General features: G+C 36.3%; 4 protein-coding genes and 1 long non-coding RNA gene across 5 annotated transcripts in view; 3 read left to right on the top strand and 2 right to left on the bottom strand.

The window, feature by feature from the left end:
• The window catches only part of Btk (tyrosine-protein kinase Btk29A), a 63,667-nt gene that overhangs the window by 27,464 nt on the left and 14,382 nt on the right, over window positions 1–21,821 (bottom strand). The window contains exons 3-5 of the mRNA XM_017087267.4: window positions 2,741–2,836; window positions 2,467–2,662; window positions 1,952–2,098 (exon numbers count right to left, since the gene is read on the bottom strand). Of these exons, the coding sequence (XP_016942756.3) occupies window positions 1,952–2,098; window positions 2,467–2,662; window positions 2,741–2,836 (439 nt within the window). The remainder of the gene's footprint in view (window positions 1–1,951; window positions 2,099–2,466; window positions 2,663–2,740; window positions 2,837–21,821) is intronic.
• Window positions 11,718–13,179, top strand: LOC108019473 (serine protease inhibitor 42Dd-like). The gene is made up of 4 exons (XM_017087304.3): window positions 11,718–11,833; window positions 11,884–12,725; window positions 12,777–12,915; window positions 12,973–13,179. The coding sequence occupies exons 1-4, from the start codon at window positions 11,821–11,823 to the stop codon at window positions 13,113–13,115; spliced, it is 1,137 nt and encodes a 378-aa protein (XP_016942793.3). The 5' UTR covers window positions 11,718–11,820; the 3' UTR covers window positions 13,116–13,179.
• On the top strand, window positions 15,352–16,673 carry LOC136117184 (serine protease inhibitor 42Dd-like). Its single transcript, XM_065867025.2, has 4 exons — window positions 15,352–15,372; window positions 15,423–16,264; window positions 16,316–16,454; window positions 16,510–16,673. The coding sequence occupies exons 1-4, from the start codon at window positions 15,360–15,362 to the stop codon at window positions 16,650–16,652; spliced, it is 1,137 nt and encodes a 378-aa protein (XP_065723097.2). The 5' UTR covers window positions 15,352–15,359; the 3' UTR covers window positions 16,653–16,673.
• On the bottom strand, window positions 19,195–20,350 carry LOC139352458 (uncharacterized). Its single transcript, XR_011603654.1, has 3 exons — window positions 20,232–20,350; window positions 20,076–20,143; window positions 19,195–19,976 (listed from the first exon to the last, which is right to left on the bottom strand). It is a non-coding gene; the product is annotated as an uncharacterized lncRNA (long non-coding RNA).
• Window positions 20,403–21,537, top strand: LOC108019459 (serine protease inhibitor 42Dd-like). The gene is made up of 3 exons (XM_070994531.1): window positions 20,403–21,082; window positions 21,134–21,269; window positions 21,328–21,537. The coding sequence occupies exons 1-3, from the start codon at window positions 20,405–20,407 to the stop codon at window positions 21,468–21,470; spliced, it is 957 nt and encodes a 318-aa protein (XP_070850632.1). The 5' UTR covers window positions 20,403–20,404; the 3' UTR covers window positions 21,471–21,537.

Genomic DNA, 21,821 nt, shown 5'->3' with positions numbered 1-21,821 from the left:
GGAGTGAAAGATAACCGAAGGAGAAAATTGACAGGCTAATTTATTGTAACGGCAACTGACAAGCTCCCGCAATCGCGACCCCAGTCATTCCACTTTCATTGTCTTGGGCTGATAAATGAAGATGAAGTCGACCTGATTTTTAGTGTTATTTCCGCTTGGCTCCTTGGAGATACCCCTTGGAAAAAAACCATGCCCTGAATGACTGGTAGAAATTGGCAGACTTAACGGCAATTTAAAGTGACGCCTCTAATTGATGTCCCCACCGTACGAAAAAATAAAACTTGAAATGGGGGAGAATCCTCATGAAGATATTGCTACCAGAGGGAACTGAAATTTGTTGGGCCCTAAATTCGGTGAAACTGTCAAACAATGAGACAAAATGTGGCCACACATGGCATCTAGGGGTCTGTCCTCTACTTTCCCAGTTTCGTTCCCATTTCCAAATCTAATCTGATGACACAAATGAGCAATCAGAAAATCAGCTAGACATCTGCGGGCTGTCGGCGAATGGGAAAAGTTCTATCTAATAATTTCAGCTGGGGTTAAGGTTGAAGAAGGTGCCGGGAAATATCAAAATATTTATGACAGCTGATAATGAGAGCAAAGGATTTGGTATATAATGCCAACCAAAAGGGTGTTTACATTCCAATCTCACACATTAGATACGAAACAAAAATATAAAAACTATTGTAGAGCATTTCTTTTTGGGGTTTTTGAAAAGATAATAAAGAAAGGTGTATTACAATACCACCTTGATAATGTGCTGTTGGATTTTTTGTATCTCTTGCTAACCAAAGATTTGTTTTGATGACTCAAAAACTCTGACACAATCTTATGAGATCAAACAGTGAGTCTCGTGAGGTTGATAAAAGATATATTTTGGAAATATTTGTATAGCACAGTTTGATGTATTCTTTATCTAGTGACGGAAGCAATGGGATTTTAAAGAAAAAGTTTATATGTGACTTTTAAATATACCAATTTTGGTGTTACTTCATTTTTATTTTCAAATTCTTTTTGTTTGTTGTAGGAAACCTGAAAGTTGCCAGGCAAATATGGAAGACAAACTTTTCAGCAACTATTTGCTGACCACAGGCGCTTTATGTGGAATTCGCACCTAGTCAATAAAAAAAACTTTACACCAGGTGCCAGATTGCATTAGAGTTGTATACCCAGCTATTCGTATAACCATTTTGCGGAGGTATTTGTTCCGGCCACACAGAAGTGCCAGTATCTGCGTAACTCCCAGATTCTTCTGCCCCACCATACAGCCTCTCCTTTCGAGCCTGCTCATTAACGGCTTAAAAAAGTAGAAGAGCTGCACTTCAGACACGCACACACAATATAAGAAATGAAGAAAAATCCAAATGGGGAGCCAGTTGGCACCGCAGACAATGTGTCAAATAAGGCCTGACGACAGGAAAAAGGAAAAGCGTTGCGAATGCAGAACATGTGTGTGAAAAACAAGGGGCGATAAGTGAGAAAAAATGTGCAGATACAAAGGAAGATTTTCGAATGGGGCGGGAGAATTGGAGAACTGGGGATGTGGAGGGGGGCGAGGGAAGTCCACTGGGGGAACTCCCACAGTTGACAATGACATTTGCCTGACATGGCAAGGAAGTCGCCAGTCAAGGCTAGCCTCAAGAGGTGCTTCAACTTCGCCGGAAAGTCGGGGCTCCCAGGGCAGTTCAAGGTATAATCTCAAGGGACTTTAAAATTTTACCAAAACTTAGTTCATTCAAAGAACTGGGAACAACTAATATTAAGAGATTCCATTCTATTTCAAATGTAAACAAATAAATATAGGTTAGTAAAAAAAAACCCTAAGATATCTTATCATATCCTATATATTAAACAATCTGTTTATTTCTTGTCCTTTCTCTTTTTTTCTTCTATTTTTGGGTATTTAAATATATTTGCAATAAAATTTCCTAAATATATTTTCACTTACTTGGGTTATTATTCGCTTCACGCCAATGGGCGGCAGCTCTGCAACCAAAGGTGCTTCGAGATAGTCCTTTACAGCAACTCCACTTTTTTCCAGACCACAATCCCGGATGATAGCGATACGATTTGGGAGTATTGCTATCCTCGCAAACTAAAAGGAGAGATAACAAAACAAAGATTAATTAGTATATATTATAAGTAAGTATGATATCATTAGTATGATATGATGATGATAGAATAGGTAGTAGATATCATCGTTAAGAACAACGTTGTTTAAAGTTTTTCTTTTAAGTTTTAAGATCATATCTTCGAAAGTAGGGATCCATCTGCCATTTAACCAATTAAACCTTCTTAATACTTAAGCATTGTTGATCCAATTTCTTTAACTGAATTCGTTTGCTCTTTCTTATCGCCATCGATTGATCTGGCCAAAAACAGCTGCAGTTCTTCTCCCTTGTTTTTATTTTTTGGGTCATCATCAATCGAATCAATGGGTATAGAGGGGGATTAGGGGCTCACCTTGGCGTATTGCTCGGATCCACTCGGTGCGCTCCTTTTCGCTGTTGGCGATCACGTAGAGTGTGTACTGGGGCACCGCTCGTCCACTCTGCTGACCCTCGACAATACCGCCCCCGCCGCCGCCGTTCTCCGAACCGAACTGATGCGAATTCGCCGACGATGAGATCTCACAGTAGCCCACTTGGAACGGATAACCCTGGATGGATTTGAACGTTTGTTAATGAAACTCTGAAACTCTGCAGATTCGGTTTCTCAGCGATTTCTGGCTACTCACATCCGGTGCAAAGGGATCGCCGCCCTCGCCGCTGACCGTCGCCTCCTCCACGAGGCGAACGCCCTTCAAATGGATGCGGCCGCGTTCGCGTCTCCGCTGGAAGTGAAACAGAAAGTTTTAATTAGCTTTTGGTCAAAACCATTAGTGGAAACGTTACATTTTTTATTTTAAGGTTAGGAACTAGTCATTGATCGGCCGCTTAAACGGTTGCTATCTTAAATAATGGTATGGTATAATGATCTTCATTAAAATGGTTACCATTACTAAGGTAATTATAGCTAATACATTTTGTCTTGAGTAAGAGTTTGTAAAGTATGCTTTGGAAGAGTAATATACCTTTGACATTTTCTAAACAATTTACTAGTAATAAACTAAACAAGTAATAACTATTTAATATCCTTTGAAAATAAATATTTCCTGCTAAGATGATCATAACTTTTTATAATATGGTGCTATACCAACGCGAATAACATAAGTAATTCATATTGTCGTAAAAATGTTCTGCTAGAATGATCTTAACTTTTTTAAATATGGTGTTATTCCAACTGGTATATCATAAGTATTTTATGTTCTCTTGTCAACACCAATGTAGAAAATAAGATCTAAAGAACCTGTTAAAGTAAATACATCCCTTGTAAGACTTTCATTTTAGCAAAACTCCAATTTCTTCCAATTAAAGTCCATTAAAAATAAATTAACTTAAATTGGAATTAACTCCAAGCGTATCAAATTCTCTAATAAAATTGTTTCTTATGGACTATACAAATCGATTAAAAATATAGTTCTGCTCCAATTCATTCTAATTAAATTCCCCAACGCATGCGGAAGTGCGTTTTTGTGTGTTTCTTTCAACGAACAAAAGAAACTCAAGAAGCAGACTTTCCATTGCAGCATACCCTCTATAAATTAGCTTCTTCAATCATCATCATCGGACCCATTAGCAGCCCCATGTTCGTCGGCATTATCATCTTTACCACTCATCGCACCAACTCACACATTAGCAGCGCCAATTTAACGGATCGTCTTGTGGATTTTCCTGCTCATTTTCGAGTGGAGTGCGAGTTTCAATTTCAATTCTCAATTGGCCGCCAAGTTGGCTTTTCCTGCTGTACAAGCACACAAAAAACATTTTCAATTTCATTACGAATTTAAAGTGGAGTTTGAATTTCTGCTGGCTCATGGTTCGTTCTTTTTTACCTCCCACCACTTAGCTTTTGGCTTAACCCAAATGGGTTTTGACTTTTTAAGCACAAGTTTTAGGTACACAAAGAAAAATAGAATTTTGTTATTATATGTGATATTATCCCAACTATTCATATTAGGAGAAATCTTTTAGTTATCTTATCCTACATGTTCTGACTCTATGAACTTTAATGCTCAATTTTAGTTAAACTTTTTCTCTCTGTAAAAATGGAATTTTGATATAATCGTATGTATATTTTTGAAACCTTTATATTTATTATAACTACTAATTCAATTATCAGAAAACTTTTAATTGCCTTATCCTTCATGTTTTGACTTTTAAGCTTAAATGCTCCATTTTATTTAAACTTTTTTTCTCTGTAATAATATAATTTTGATATAGTATTTTGTTTTATTTAAAAAACTTGTTTCTTTATTATCCCTACTAATCATACAAGTATTACCAGATATTTTTTCTTTGTTCTATCATATATCATATTCTGTCTCCTTAAACTTCAGTGCTCCATTTTAGTTAAACTTTTTCTCTCTGTACTCGTAAACCCAAGAAGGAAGTTCAATTTCTTTTCTTGAATGTAAGTTCTTGTTTTTTCCTTAGCACTCCCCCTTGTTCTGTTTTTTTCTGTAGAGCTTTTGTTTTTATTTTTTTTTCTTATTTTGAAATTGCTGCCTGTTTATTTGAGGTCTTTGTGTCAACGCTGTTGTTGATGAGGTTTTTATGTTGCGTCGTCTGCCGTCGGTTGCCTCACTTTGAGTTTTTGTTTGGATAGATTTTTATTTTCTGGGCCGCTGCGATAAGTCGGGGCCAAAAGCTAACCCGACAGACAACAACGTGCTTATCGTGCTTGGTCTTAAAATTTCACTCTCCGAACTGCCGAGCTGCCTGTGTGTTCCAACGGGATCCCCATTGCCATCCCCAACCCACTGAAATTCATGTATATGTCTTAGATGGCAGTCTTTGTTGGCCGTCTGAGTCAATTAGGCCAATTACGTTGCCTTAATTGAGCCGGCAGCGCTTTAAGGTCTTCCCCAATTGTTGCACCGTCTTCGGAGGGAGTTCCCTTTCTTCTTTCTTCCTGCCCTCCAAAGTTTCCGTCAAGTGTCGGCACACGTGCAAAAATTACCCCTGGTGTAAAAAATGAGGGAAAAAAGGACGATGACGACGTGGCTCAAGTGCCGTCAAGTGGAATGCCAGGACGATGCCGAAAAAAGCAGCATCCAGTTAACGTAGTTTATTATGCCTGTCAGATTACGTGAATAATATAGACAAAGGGGTTTGTTTAAAAAAGAAGGGGTATGCCAAAAAACTAAGGATCTTAAAACTGGTTATCAATTAGGAAACAAAATATTGCAACCATTTTTTTTTAATATGCATAAACATGTATAGTCAGGTATCCTAAGTCCCAAATATATCCTTCGGAAACATCTACATAAATATACCTCACTTTTTAGTTCTACACAGAGAGAAATATCCAAGAACATTGTTCTTGAATTGAGAACATTCGTTCTTAAAAACCGTGTAAGTACATTTTCGTATCAATGTTCTCAATAGAATAGAATAGAATAGAAGGAAATGTTGAGATGAGAAAAGTTAAATTTAGTTTATTTAACAACTTTTTGATGAGTATATACTACTGACTAGACTAATAGTTTATTTGTTGAGATATACTATGCAAATACCGCCAATTCAACTTGACTCGAGCAAAAAAAAAACCATTTTCATTTTAAAAATGTTCAATTTTTAAGAACATTTTCAACTCATGAGAACGTTAGAATTTTTTCTGTGTATAGATATAAAACAGCTATTCAGGTTATTTTTAAAACCAAGGGATACTAAAATTTAGGATTTTTTGTTAACCTTAAATTATTAATCTTTCTAACGAATATCATATAACGAGATAGTTATCTCTAATCTAATTTTCTTACTATACATTACTCATAATTCTTAAAGAATATTATATAAAAATTTACTTATCTCGTATCTATGACAAGTATTTATGCATTGTTAAAAACAAAGGAAGTCAAAAGTTGATTGTGTTTTTACTAACAATTAATAATCTTTCTTAAAGAATACCCCCTACATTATTAGCTAATGCAGTTCCCCGGAAGCCAAACTTTCCTTGAATTGAAAAATTCATAATCTAAAAGGGGAGTGGGCGAAGAATAGCACGGATAGAGCGGAAAGCAGGAGGAGGCTAGGAAAATAGTCCGACAGCTAGATGACATCCGGCGTCTGTCAGCCGAATTCAACCCAGTTTCGGTATAGTTCGCCAGACGATGCTTCCTGAACACGCCAAGTTGGCTCTTCCAGGGTGGCAGGAGGTGGATGAGGAACATGTCGTTCCACTTTCTCGTGAATAGCCAACTAACTGAACTGAGCTGAACCGAACCGAAGTGAACAGAAATGGATGTTGAAATGAAAAGTAGAACTTCATAACTGCAAAAAGAAAAGAGTACGACTGCTAGTTATGGCTTTCTGCTTTGATATCTGCGGACAAAGTTCTCAGTTCTGAGTTCCCTTAGAGGGGAAAAAGGTCAACGAACTAGCCGCGAATGTATCTGTATCTAAAGGTTGCGCAAATGTTGAGCATATGTCCCAACATGTGGCATCAATAAGCGAAATGGAGATGCAGCTGCTACTGATTCCCAGTGAAAACGAGCTAAAAATTGCCGGCAATTAAATCGAGATCTTTCAAACTCGAATGGAAATTTCCTTTGACTTGAAATGAAAAAGAAAGGTGGTATACCCTGTAAAACTGGTTGGGTAAATTCTGTTTCAAATTGATATACCCGCGTAAAAATAAAACAAAAAGGCACAGAGAAAATGAAACCATCACCGAGTGAAAGTCAATTAGGGCAACATTAATCAAACTGATTAACAAAATGCAGTTTTGGGTTTCGAACCTTTTCGAATTCGCTTGAGGCCAAAAAGTAAAACCATAAAACATTGAATGAATATGGAAATGGAATGGTTAAAGACCAAACTTTTTTTGTTTTTGGGTGTCGAAAGTTGGCTAAGCAAACAAAGTGTGGCTAAGAACATGGGAGAAAACCTTCTTGGGGGTAAATCTTTATGACAGTAGGAAATACCGCTGACATGGGAATATTTTACTTAATTATTCTTGGCTTGTTAAGAACGTAGTTCTCTTGCATAATTTGGCAGATGAAATATGTATACCTTTTTGTTACTTTTTCTGCTGCACTCTCTCGAATGGCAAAGGAATTTCCGGAAGCAAGTTAAATACAGAAAAACCAGCCAAGGGACCAAAGGTAACACAATATGCTAAAAAGGACAACAGGTTGAAACATGAAACGCACCTGTAAAGGTGTACCGGTGTGTATTCTCGTATTTAATTCTATTGTTAACCGGGGAAAAACAGGCGGGGGTTGGGAAAAGAGCGTCCTAATGGCACGGCAATCACCTGTGCATAATTGAGAGAGCTGTCAAAGCAAACTGCACCTCAGGTAGGCAAAAAAAATAAAAATGAGAAAAAGAAAATACAAAATAAAATGAAAATGAAAAACAGGGGAGTCGGCGAAGGAAAACGCAACAAAAGTCCCGGAAAATTGAGTACCAGCAGCATAAAGGAAAACGATTAAGTGAAAATTGCCATTGCAGAGGGTCAAAGTGGAGTGGGTTAGCAGAAAGAGAGAGCGTGGAAAATAAAACGATAATTGAAGAATGGGTAAGGAGAGTAAGCGGAGAAAATGCAATTAAAAGTAGAAGCAAATTTATAAGAATTTTCCCGTACTTTTTAATAAACTTTAAATCATGTTAAAGGCTCTATTACAAAGTAATGGGGTTGTGTAAAACTTATAACATGGTTATAAATAGGAAAAGGTATTTCTTGTTTTCAAACATACTTATTATCTCGGAAAACCATTGAAAATGGTTCGATTATAATGGAAACTTTCTAACAGCACCCAAACATTTATATTATCTCAGTAATTAATATGTTTAAAGTTTTCCATATATTCTCATATTATAATAAAAACGATCTGTAATAAACTCTCTGTAATTAACTTTAAATCATATTAAAAGCTCTATTACAAAGTAATGGGGTTATGTAATACTAATAACATGATTATAAATAGGAAAAGGTATTTCTTATTTCCAAACATACTTATTATCTTGGAAAACCTTTGAAAATTGTTTAAATATAATGGAAACTATCCAACAGTACCCAAACATTTATATTATATCAGTAATAAATCTGTTTAAAGGGATATCTTAAAACATTTTCCATATATTCTCATATTATAATGGAAACGATCTGTAATAAACTCCCCATAATAAACTTTAAATCATGTTAAGAGCTATATTTCAAAGTGATGGGGTTTGTTAAACCTGTAACATGATTATAACATGATTATAAATATGAAAAGGTAATTATTATTTCCAAACATACTTATTATCTTGGAAAACCTTTGAAAATTGTTAGAATATGATAGAAACTATCTAACAGTACCCAAACATTTATATTATCTCAGTTATTAATAAGATATAAGGAACATCTTAGTAAATATACCATATATTCCCATAATATAGAGGAAATGATCTACGAATAGCTAAAACACTCCCTGAAATGCTTATTCCCACGATGGCAACCACAATTGCTCTTAAAATTAGAATGTTAGAGATCCGATTATAATGCTAGATGCACTCCATTGGACAGTTAAGTGTAATCCCCCTCCCACTCCTTATCCAAATCGCCCACTCAAGTGCATCCTCGAGGTTCAAGAGTGAAACCTTTACAATGTTGATTAATGAAAACCAAACTGCCTCATGTGGCATGTTAAAATGCCATTTCGGTTCGACTTTGAGCTGCGTAACGAATCGGGGCAAGATATGTATGTATATAACACATGTTCCCTTCGATTGATCGTATTTATAGAGTGGGGGAACCCCCTGACAATTCCCATGATTGATTGCAATTGGGAGGGAGCGCTTCTTTAACTGACCGCATGTGGAGTGCGATTGAAAAATCGACTCAAATAAATTATAACTGTAATAAAGAGAAAACCGAAATGCACAAAATGCCCCGGCGTAATGGTTTTTCAATTTCCCCCCCAAAAAAAAAGAAAACCCATCCCGGTTTTTCTTTAATTATTACAATTTCACGCGTAGGAGCGGCCAAGAGCGATAAATTTCAGTTAACAGAAGACTGTAAACAAAGTCAGACAGCCAAGTTGTTTCTTTGCCTCGCATCTGTTTCCTCTATCGTGGAAAAATTTATGCATTTTTCCAATGAAAACGAAAATTTTCCTATGTATGCATAATTTTTAGTTGTTTTCGCTGCTCTTTTGGTGCTTTTGGTTCCCAGCCATCAAAAGGACATGGTTGGTTGACTCGAATGTTCTGGTCAAGTCGGTAGTAATTAATTTTAGTGTGGGTAATTTGTGCTAAATCATTCCCTGTTCATCTGGGCTGTCTTCGCCTCTTCCTGTCAACGCAAAAAAAACACCCACTTCCTCTGGGTAGTTTTATCGCAAAAATTTGCATTAAAGATATTTCTTTAAAAGTCAGAGTTCTCCAACTCAAACCGTACACCTCATAACATAATAATAGCTATGCAAATTATAGATTGTGGGAAATATTACAATAATAACTTAAGATATTTATCGGATTTCCAAGTACATACTTAAAGATACTTCTTCGGATCCGAATTTCAGATCATATAAAAAGTTCTATTTATACTCAAAAATATTTGAGATTAGAGATTTTATAAAGTTTGGTCTTAAATTCTTTAAACTATAAAATAAATAATTATTCATCCTGTTTTGTTTAGATATATTTTTTTAGACTTAACAACTTTTGGAAACTATAAGACTACAAACAAATACCAAGTTATTTATGGATTTGAGATAAGAGATTTTATAAAGTTTGGTCTTAAATTCTTTATACTAAAAAATAAATAATTATTCATCCTATTTTATTTTGATATATTTTTTTAGACTTGACAAACTCTGGAAACTATAATACTACAAAAAAATACCAAGTTATATATGGAGGTATTTTTTATAATATTTTGTAATGTTGGTATTTTTTTTTTACTCTTTAACAATCTCTAGAACTAAAACCATAATTTTCCGCTTGTGTCCTGAGAAAAGCCATCAAAGCGTGAACTGCCATTTCGCTGGAATTCCCCACACACACATGGGTGTGATCCATCATTGGGTCGCAGAATAAGAGAAATACCAAAAGGAAATCTTGGGAAAAACGAAAAAGCGTCGGCGATGTAATTAACGATAAGACAAAGTTCAAAGTTGCCTTCGAGCAACCCTAATAATTAAATTTATAGAAAAGAAACGACAAAAACGAAGAGGAGAAGAGAAAAATCGAATTCAGATAGGCATCAAGAGCTTGTACATCCACACACATATATATATACAGCTGATCAATCAGCAATCCCCCCCCCCTGGATTTTTCATCTTCCAACTCTATAAATATGAAAATCGTGACTTGAACGCTTAAAAAGCGCTTAAAACGTATTAAGCAAACACACATATGGAAAACTTGTCTGCCGCGAAGACAAAGAAAGAGGAATAATAAATGAAAAGTGAGTGGGGGACCCAAAGAGATAAATGTGCTGAGGAAATTGTCAGTCATAAGGTCAGCAGTGGATCCGAGGAAAACCCCTATCCCGAAATTCCTATCCCCCAAAATCTACCCAAATATCAAGTAATTACATGCGAGAGGAAAGAGTTTTTCTTCGACAGCTGTGAAATAAAAAAAAAAGAATTGGAAAAGCCGAAGTCCAAGTCGAAGAAATATAGCCCTACGCACAGGCATTTTCAAGCATTTTCCTCTGCTTGGTTAGCTGTTTAAATATATACCCATGTACATACTCCTTTCTCGGATCTTTTGAGCGGAACATTTGGTCTCTGCGCCCTTTTGTCTATTTCTGAAGCAATTCGTGTTTATTTTTATGTTTTGATAAATGCATTTCTCCAGCCGCCGCCCATTCACAGACTTTACATCAGCGAATCGTTGCGGAGGTCGTTCACTGCATTTCTTCTTCTGATTTTTCATCTGTCCCTGAATGGGAACTCTAATTGGGATATCAATACAAATCGGATTAATTTACCAATTCGATTTTCGGCAGAACGTATTTTTGAATTTCATGGTCTCGGCATTTGATAAATTTCTAACATAATATTACCGAAAATGTAACGAATCTAATTTATTCGCTGTGTCGATAACTACATTTCTTCATATTAATTTTAATTCGTTCTAAATGAAGAACACAATTTTATTTCAGGGCTGTTGCTACACATACAGTTTTAAAAAGTTATACATGACATTTTTCTCAATTAACTAGGTGTTTTATGAAAACTTCTGTGGTATTATATAAAAATATAGAAAGTTGGGATTAAGCGCTCATATTCTATGGCTTCCTGCGCTGCGCTAGCTGTTTCATCGAAAAGCCACGCCCACACTAATCGCAAAATTTGTCTGCTTGGCCACACTTATTTACACATTTTCAAAATGTGTGTATGCGATTTCGTTCTGATTTTCAATACCCATTTACATACCAAAAACTGTTAAAATCGGGTTACCCATTTAAAAGTTATAAGCAAATAAAGGAATCGACGCTAGGTGGCGCTTTGTAGTTGCTTGGCTGCTTACATATCTCCATCTCCTTCGCACGCCCCTTAGATGAGTAACGGGAATCTTATAGTCGAGGCACTCGACTTTTGCTTTCTTTTTTGTTGTACTTTGTGTACTAAAATTTTTTTCAATTATTCTTTAGACTAAAGTCCAACAAGTAATCCAACTTAACTAATAAAATTATAACCCTCGATGGCAAATCTAATTTGATTAGTACACAAGGTATATATATAGACTACAACTTTTTTAGATTTGAACAGCGTTCAAAATGAAGTTTCTAAGTAAGTCAGTAAATAGCCTCTTTTTTTAAATCTTATTAAATTTCGCACAGGTCTTATGTTATTGGCCACGTCAGCGACTGCTCGATTCACCGATGATTTGTACCAAGTTTTGGCCAAAAATAATGCCAACAAGAATCTTATATCCTCGCCTCTTTCCGTCGATATTGCCTTGAGTATGGTCTACATGGCAGCCGGGGGAAAGACAGCCCAAGAAATGAGGAGCGTCTTAAAATTGCCCGCGGATAAAAAGGATGTGGCGCGTAAATACAAGGAATTTTTGACAAATCTCGAAGGTCGCGAGAAGGTGGCCATCCTAGATCTGGCCAACCGTATATACGTGAACGATAACTTTACTATAGTTCCGGAGTTCAATCAAGTGGTCAAAAACTCCTTTAAGGCCGAAGCCGAGGCTCTCAACGTAAAAGACTCTAAAAAAGCCGCTTCGATCGTCAATAAGTGGGTGAACGATCAGACGCGCAGCAGGATCAAAACCATTGTTTCGGATCAAGATATAGATTCGGATTTGAGAATGATTCTCTTAAATGCAATTTACTTCAAGGGTCAGTGGCAGCTAGCTTTCAACCGTAAACGGACCAAGGAGGCTGATTTCAGAACTGCTGATAAGAAAACCGTTCCTGTCCAGATGATGAGGGTATTTGGCTCATTTAGGGCTGGATATGTTAAGGAATTGGATGCCAAAGTGATCGAGCTTCCTTACCGGAACTCAAACCTCTACATGGTCATCTTTTTGCCGGAAAAAGTCGATGGTTTGCAAGAAATGGAGAGGAAGATCGCAGGCTTCTCCCCAAGGCTGAGTGTTCAAGAGGTGGTTTTGAAGCTACCAAAGTTCAAAGTCGAATTTTCCGCAGAGCTAGAAGATATTCTTTTGACGGTGGGTATGACCTGATTTGAGAGTGGTCACTTTTATAGTTTACACCTATAGATGGGCATTCAAGAAGCATTATCTGATGATGCGGACTTTGGAGGCCTGGTAAAATCTTCAAAAGCCAAGATCAGTAAAGTCATACAAAAGGCCTTCATTGAGGTTAACGAAGAGGGTGCCGAGGCAGCAGCTGTAACAGGTACTCATGGTTTGCTAAGTGGAATACTTTTTTTGCAACATGCAATTTATTCCACAGGCATAAAAATGGTAGTCCCTTTAAGCGTTAAACTCAATGAGCCACCTCCCTTGGAGATTAATGCTGACCATCCGTTTGCCTACGTCATTCGTGATAAGGACACCATTTACTTTCAGGGACACTTCGTAAGACCGGGAAAATAAAGTACCATTTCCTCTGGCACATTTGTGAATTAATTGTTAATAAATATGGGGATTAAACACAGTTCGTTTGGATTGACCACCTTATATTTCTTATCACAGCTTTATTACTTTTACTCGAACGGAAAAAGGGTATATTGTATTTACTTACAAGTCGATACTACACAGAGAAAATTATGACGTACTGAAATTGAGTATTTGTATTCTCAATTTGAGGATGTACTCAATTTAAGTACAAAATTTGTGGAAAAAAGTAATGTTGAGAAAAGCTTCACTCATTTTAAGTAAAAGGACTTGAATTGATCGCAAAATTCTAAGTTTGAGGAAATGTGTTCTTCAATTTCCAACTTGAGAATTAATATTCTCATTATGAGTAACCGATAAACTCAAAAATGAGTAGCGAATTCTCATAAGAATTTCTAGAGAATTCCGTACTGCGAACGAGACGAGACAAGAGCGGCCTTAAGTTCGTTGCGTATGTGGTTGTCTCTCTCTCACTAATGGGTGTGTAAAGTGGTGCGCGCCGCATTTGTGTGATTGTCATTTGCCGTGTGATTTAGCAAAGTGAAGACGTGCGCAAGACACAAAGGTGAAAAACTATTTCAGTGAATTGGACATACATATGTGCGACCCTTCCGTACCTCGAGGGTAAGTTTTTTAATTTAAACTGTATTTATAATGTTCTAAATAATAATAAAATAAACAAACACTGCAAAAATATTGTCAAAGCATGTACATTAATATGTATGTATGTGTGATTGTAAGTGGCGTGAAGCAGTCTAGTTTTGTTAGTTTCTACGTACATTGTACATACATACATACATATAATTTGTTAAATGCTTTTTAAACGTACATCTAATAACATTCTAATTTTATTGTTTCATGCTTATGTATATATGCTATATATTTACAATATTTGCTAACAATAACGTTTTCTTTTTCAGCCTCTTTGCTCTTCGCTAGACCAGACAGCTAAGGGAAAAAATACCATAGCCTAGAACATGGAACATGTATATACATATATAAGTAACTGTATTACAAAATAAAATATAAAAAAAATATTTTACCTATTTTTCTGGAAATGGGTGGACCCGGGTTTAAGTGCAAAAGTTCTTCATTTGAGAATTTAGAAGAACACTATCAAGAACTTGTTTCTCATTTTGAGCGCTGGAAATTTCTCAGTATGAGAAAAGGGGATACTCGTTTCTAAAATTCAAGCTAAATTATTTCTTAAAATGAGTGCAGTTTGTACTCATGTTGAGGAAAAATGTTCAAAAAAGAGCACAAATGTACTCAATTTAAGTACAGATTTTTTGAGAAATTTGTACTGAAAGTGAGTATTTTGCACTCAGTGTGAGAATTTTTGTTCATGCTGAATTTTTGAGTACAAAAATACTTAATTTGAGTCCAAATTACTTGAATAATTCTCTCTGTGTAGGTACCCAATCTGCAAGTAGGTGGCTTATTTATTTTTAAATTGGATAACATATTAATGGGTATCTGATAGTCGAGGCGTCAGGTATAGCATTTCTTCTTATTTGTGCTCCATTTTTTAATTATATTTTTTGTAACGGCATGGTGCCAATTTTCATAAAAAACAAAACAAGATAAGGTCTTCTATACCGAGTCGATCTAGCTATATCCCTCTGTCTGTCCGTCCGTATGAAAGCTTACAGCTAAAAAGTTGGTAACAACCATGCAGATTCTATGGCTTCCTGCTCAGCGGAAGTTTGTTTAATCGAAGTGCCACTTTTTTTTTTAATAATTTGTAAAAATGTAAATGGGATTTCGTGTGGACTATTAAGTCCATGTTAAAAATTGTTCAAGTCGGACCATCCATTAAAAAGTTATAAACAAATATTGGAATCGACGCTAGGTGGCGCAGTTGCGTGGTGTGCAATATTCGGAACAGCCGCACTTCCCTCAGCTGAGTAACTAGACTGCAGCGTTCTGTCTTGTTGTTTTGTGTGTACTTAGAAAAAAGTCTTACATTTTAAGAAAATATTAAATTCAATTAAGGATAATGATACTGTATTGTTTTTTAGTCCAAAAACGCGGCCATATATTAAACAATAAAATTTATTTATCACCACTTTGCCTATTTTTACTTATTCTGTGGAATAAAGAGTACATTAAGTAATCCGACTTGAATAATTAAATTACAATCTTTGATGGCAAATCTAATTTGATTAGTACACAACGTATATATATAGACTGCAGCTTTTTTAGATTTCAACAGCGTTCAAAATGAAGTTTCTAAGTAAGTGAATAAAACAACCTCTTTTTAAAATCTTATTACATTTTGCACAGGTCTTATGTTATTGGCCACGTCAGTGACTGCCCGATTCACCGATGATTTGTACCAAGTTTTGGCCAAAAATAATGCCAACAAGAATCTTATATCCTCGCCTCTTTCCGTCGATATTGCCTTGAGTATGGTCTACATGGGAGCTGGTGGAAAGACAGCCCAAGAAATGAGGGACGTCTTGAAATTGCCCGCGGACAAAAAGGAAGTGGCGCGTAAATACAAGGAATTTTTGACAAATCTCAAAGGTCGCGAGAAGGTGGCCATCCTAGATCTGGCCAACCGTATATACGTGAACGATAACTTTACTATAGTTCCGGAGTTCAATCAGGTGGTCAAGGACTCCTTTAAGGCCGAAGCGGAGGCTCTCAACGTAAAAGACTCTAAAAAAGCCGCTTCAATCGTCAATAAGTGGGTGAACGATCAGACGCGCAGCAGGATCAAAACCATTGTTTCGGATCAAGATATAGATTCGGATTTGAGAATGATTCTCTTAAATGCAATTTACTTCAAGGGTCAGTGGCAGCTAGCTTTCAACCGTAAACGGACCAAGGAGGCTGATTTCAGAACTGCTGATAAGAAAACCGTTCCTGTCCAGATGATGAGGGTATTTGGCTCATTTAGGGCTGGATATGTTAAGGAATTGGATGCCAAAGTGATCGAGCTTCCTTACCGGAACTCAAGCCTCTCCATGGTCATCTTTTTGCCGGAAAAAGTCGATGGTTTGCAAGAAATGGAGAGGAAGATCGCAGGCTTCTCCCCAAGTCTGAGTGTGCAAAAGGTGGTTTTGAAGCTACCAAAGTTCAAAATCGAATTTTCCGCACAGCTAGAAGATATTCTTTTGACGGTGGGTATGACCTGATTTGAGGGTGGTCACTTTTATAGTTTACACCTATAGATGGGCATTCAAGAAGCATTATCTGATGATGCGGACTTTGGAGGCCTGGTAAAATCTTCACGAGCCAAGATCAGTAAAGTCATACAGAAGGCCTTCATTGAGGTTAACGAAGAGGGTGCCGAGGCAGCAGCTGTAACAGGTACTCATGGTTTGCTAAGTGGAATACTTTTTTTGCAACACAATTTGTTCCACAGGCCTACAAATGTTAGTCCCTATAAGCGCTATACTCAATGAGCCGCCTCCCCTGGAGATTAATGCTGACCATCCGTTTGCCTACGTCATTCGTGATAAGGACACCATTTACTTTCAGGGACACTTCGTAAGACCGGAAAAATAAAGTACCATTTCCTTTGGCACATTTGTGAATTAATTGTTAATAAATATGAGGATTAAACACAGTTCGTTTGGATTGACCACCCTATATTTCTTATCACAGCTTTATAACTTTTACTCCTACGGAAAAATGGTATATTGTGTTTACATACAAGTGGATACTAGGTACCCAATCTGCAAGTAGGTGGCTTATTTATTTTTAAATTGGATAACAGATTAATGGGTATCTGATAGTCGAGGCTGTTTGTATTCAATTTTTGCAGTATATTTTTTTCTAACGGCATGGTTCTAATTTTCCAGAAAACAAAACAAGATAAGGTATTCTATACATGTACCGAGTCGATCTAGCTATGTCCGTCTGTTTGTCCGTCCGTATGAAGGCTTAGAGCTAAAAAGTTGGTAACAACCATGCAGATTCTATGGCTTCCTGCCCAGCGGAAGTTTGTTTAATCGAAGTGCCACTTTTATTTTAATATTTTGTAAAAATGTAAATGGGATTTCGTGTGGACCATTAAATCCATGTTAAAAATTATCCATTAAAAAGTTATAAAGAAATATTGGAATCGACGCTAGGTGGCGCAGTTGAGTGGTGTGCAATATTGGGAGCAGCCGCACTTCCCTTAGCTGAGTAACGGGTATCTGATAGTCGAAACACTAGACTGCAGCGTTCTGTCTTGTTGTTTTGTGTGTACTTAGAAAAAAGTCTTACATTTTAAGAAAATATTAAATTCCATTAAGGATAATGATACTGTATAGTTTTTCAGTCCAAAATCGCGGCCATATATTAAACAATAAAATTTATTTATCATCACTTTGCCTATTTTTACTTATTCTGTAGAATAAAGGGTACATTAAGTAATTCGACTTGAATAATTAAATTACAATCTTTAATGGCAAATCTAATTTGATTAGTACACAACGTATATATATAGACTGCAGCTTTTTTAGATTTCAACAGCGCACTATGGGCAAAAAAACCGTTTTTGGTGCATAAACTCTAGTTTTTAAGATATTGACTTGAAACTTTTTTTGGTGTATTATTTAAATTTAAACAAAATTTTGGTTTTTGTTTTTTTTTTTAATTTGTCCACCGCACAGTGGTTAAAAATACATTTTAAAATAAGTAATTATTATAAATTATAATTTTAATCCTATTTGGTGTTACATTATAGAAAAAAACCGGTAACATATTTGGGATCCATTGTTACATTTGAAGAACACTGAAAAAAAATTCGATTAATTTTTTTTAATAACTCAACAATTTTAACTTACTCTTTTTATTTTTTCCTTGTTTTTTAGTTTTCAATATCGTCTGGTACCTCTTCCTCTAATTCTATTTCAAAAGTGTCACTTACATCATCGTTACAATTTTCTTCATCTGTGTCTTCTGTGCCTGGGGATATGATTGGCGAATCCAAAAGATCTACAACCTCTGCTGGCAGAGGCATCCGGTTGGTTTTTGTTGAGCAAAAACTAGATAATAGGGGATCAGACGAATCCATAGCTCTGTGAAAAACATCTGACATATTGTCAACCCGGCTACATTTTCTGGCATGATCTTTTCTGTCAGCCTTAAAAAGTTTGTGTCTTGCTTCTGATGCACTTTCTGCTAAAGAGCCAACAGGAACAATCGATTTTTCAATGATTATGTATCCATGTACTAAAACTTTGTGCACTGTTGGCGACATGGGGTACCAAAAGTAATTAGCCATATACATAGAAAAAGTTTCTGAACAGAATATTTTGAATTTTTCCGAATTTATAGGGTAATGACAATTTATGGCGATCAGAATTACATGTAGGCGCTGAATCAAACTGTGATCTATTCCTAATATAGAGGACAATAATTTTGGGTTGGAGAATGCCCGCCTCGCCGTATTTCCGTCATTTGTATTGCCACTGCCGTTTTGTCTCGGCTTGTCCACATGAAGCCCCATATCATTCCAAAACGCTGCTTGAACTTTATGTTTACGTGCCTCCAATTCGATTTTGTCATTTCCCTTGACATGCCACTTTCTAAGCTCAATTCTGTACGATATTTTGAGCAAGAATTCAAAAAAGCGGATCCACGCATGAAGGGAACTTAATCCATATTGATCCGTATGTGGCTTCATATCAAACGTTTTGGAGTTAAAATCAGTAATAGTAAGAAGCTGGGTGGGCTTTGCCCCACACATTGGACACAACTGACAGGATTTCGTTCCTGTTAATATATTTAACACCTTGCCGTCTATAAGTGTCAGGTGCCCATCAAATTTTACAAAAATTTCGGCTGATTGATAAGGATGCACGTATATATCCAGGTTTTTAATCTGATTGTCCAAGTTTTCATTTTCTTTTAATATAAGAGACGTTGTTTCTTTTACGTAAGCAATTTTCACAGGACGGCAAAATCTTATGGACTGAGGCGATTTATTTAACCAAATGACCCTTTGTTTCTGATCTATCATTTTTATAGGAGTCATTGATGTAACAAAAAGAGAATCATCTAAAGATTGACCCTCTGCGATGCTAAATTTTTGTTTGTATAAACTGTGACCAGTAGACCCATCAAAACCGTAGCTAAAAATAAGAGTACAATGAGTAACATCTGAAAGTACTTCACAAACTTCCTTTTGCATCAGTAATATTCGTGAAGCGGTATGGTTCAATAAGTTTTGCAAGGAAACTTTGGCTTCATTTTCGGTCCATGCTATTCCAGCAGGTCTACATTTTAATTTCTCCTCAGCTATTTTCGAATAAGGGGGGTAAATATCGCAGCCATGTTGTTTACTAATTTGTTTTACATTTATGTATTGCTGCTTAGTAAATCCATTTTCCATAAAAAAAGCGAATGCCTTTTCAGAAGTTATTGGACTCGGAGCCAGCGATTCAGTTCTATCACTTTTTTTAATAATTTCATTTTCTGTTGATTTTCTGGCGGAAATGTTAGCAGCGTGTAGTAACAAAGGAGTTGAATTTTCATTTTCTACCGCAAGTTCAGATGCCAACTTTATTTTGAGTCGTTTACCAGCAGCTTCATATGACAATTTTGGACGACCACCTTTCTTCTGTGGGGATTCATTTCTATCAGAAAGTATAGTCATATTACCGGCTAGCCACATAGCGTGTTTTTGTCTAAATCGCTTTATGTTTCGGCAGCATCGAGGCAAATGTTTATTTATGTAATTTATAAAGTTAGTAATTTTAGTTGATATTGTTTTTATTATTGTTTCATTTTGATGATCGGCATTCAATTTGTCGAATATGTAAGTCTCCAATGCTTCTCGCGAGCGTTTGTTGCTTTCCCAAACTGCAAGAAGAGCCCCGTGACCAAACACATATGTCTCTACATAAACGCAAGTTTAGCGAAAAGGAGCAAAAATGAGCAAAAACGATTAGTTGTATGACAATAAGGACACTTTTGTAATCAATTTCTCGTTCTTACTCTTTTGCAAGTCTGTGCTATTAATAAGTTATACTCCACAAAACACAAACACAATTGTAAGTTCAAATCTATAAAGATACACATATAAAACAGTTCACAGGTGGACAACAAGACACATAAAATCAAATGTTTAAGCTAATTTGCATTAATAAATACCTTTGCAAGGAATTTCCATTTTCATATTTATTAAACTTTTTTTTCACAGAAAACAACAAGCACGTAAAGTTCGCCAATTTTTCGCGCCAATTTAACGACATAGCAAAGCCTCTCGAATAGCTGACTTTGTTGGAGTGGCAATACTACAGAGTTGCCACCAAAAATCCCAAGAAATGAGGGACGTCTTGAAATTGCCCGCGGATAAAAAGGAAGTGGCGCGTAAATACAGGGAATTTTTGACAAATCTCGAAGGTCGCGAGAAGGTGGCCATCCTAGATCTGGCCAACCGTATATACGTGAACAATCGCTACTCTTTAATTCCTGAGTTTAATCAAGTGGCCAGAGACTCCTTTAAGGCCGAAGCTGAGGCTATCAGCGTAAATGATTCTGAAAAAGCCGCTTCGATCGTCAATAAGTGGGTGAACGATCAGACGCGCAGCAGGATCAAAACCATTGTTACGAAAGATGATATGTCTTCGGATATGATAATGATTCTCTTAAATGCAATATACTTTAAAGGCCAGTGGCAGTACGAATTCGACCCTAAGCAAACTAGAAAGGATAATTTCAGAACAGCAGATAAAAAAACGGTTCCTGCCCAGATGATGTTTCTGGATAATTCACTTAGGGCTGGATATGTTAAGGAATTGGATGCCAAAGTGATCGAGCTTCCTTACCGGAATTCAAGCCTATCCATGGTCATCTTTTTGCCGGAAAAGGTCGATGGTTTAAAAGAAATGGAGGGGAAGATCGCAGGCTTCTCCCCAAGACTGAGTGCGCAGTCGGTTCTTTTGAGACTACCAAAGTTCAAAATCGAATTTTCCTCAGAACTAAAGGGTATTCTTGGGACGGTGGGTATGACCTGATTTGTATGAGGATACTTTTATACTTTACCCCTTTAGGTGGGCATACGAGATGCATTTTCTAATAATGCGAATTTTGGAGGTCTGGTAAAATCGTCAGCAAAGATCAGCAAAGTCATACACAAGGCCTTCATTGAAGTTAACGAAGGGGGTGCCGAGGCAGCAGCTATAACAGGTACTGATGGTTTTCTAAGTAGAATACTTTTTTTTGCAACATACAATTTAATCCACAGCCATAAGAGTAACGGTCCCTTTAAGCGCTGTATACGGCCCCCCGACTGGCTTCATTTTTAATGCTGATCATCCGTTTGCCTACGTCATTCGTGATAAGGACACCATTTACTTTCAAGGACACTTCGTAGGACCAGAAAAATAAAGTACCATTTCACTGGCACAATTGTGAATCAGTTGTCAATAAATATAAATAAATAATATTAAACTGAGTTCGGGGTGATTGAGCATTCCATATTTCTTATCACAATTTATAACTTTTACTCGTACAGAAATATAAGGTATACAAGGCGCATAAATTACACAGTGTTAATGCCCATAAGAGGGAAGTCGAAAGTAAACTTAAAATATTAATATTGTTTAGATAAATCTATTTTATTTCAGTTTTCAATACTAATTTATTTACTAGCATATAATAAAAGCCCAATTTAAACGTACAATATATGTATGTATATTGATTTAAAAATGATTCGTTCTGGTTTTAATTTTAGAACGA

Source organism: Drosophila suzukii, chromosome 2L (genome assembly GCF_043229965.1).
Source record: "Drosophila suzukii chromosome 2L, CBGP_Dsuzu_IsoJpt1.0, whole genome shotgun sequence".
Taxonomy (NCBI): Eukaryota; Metazoa; Arthropoda; class Insecta; order Diptera; family Drosophilidae; genus Drosophila; species Drosophila suzukii.
This window is presented reverse-complemented; position numbering and strand designations above follow the sequence as displayed.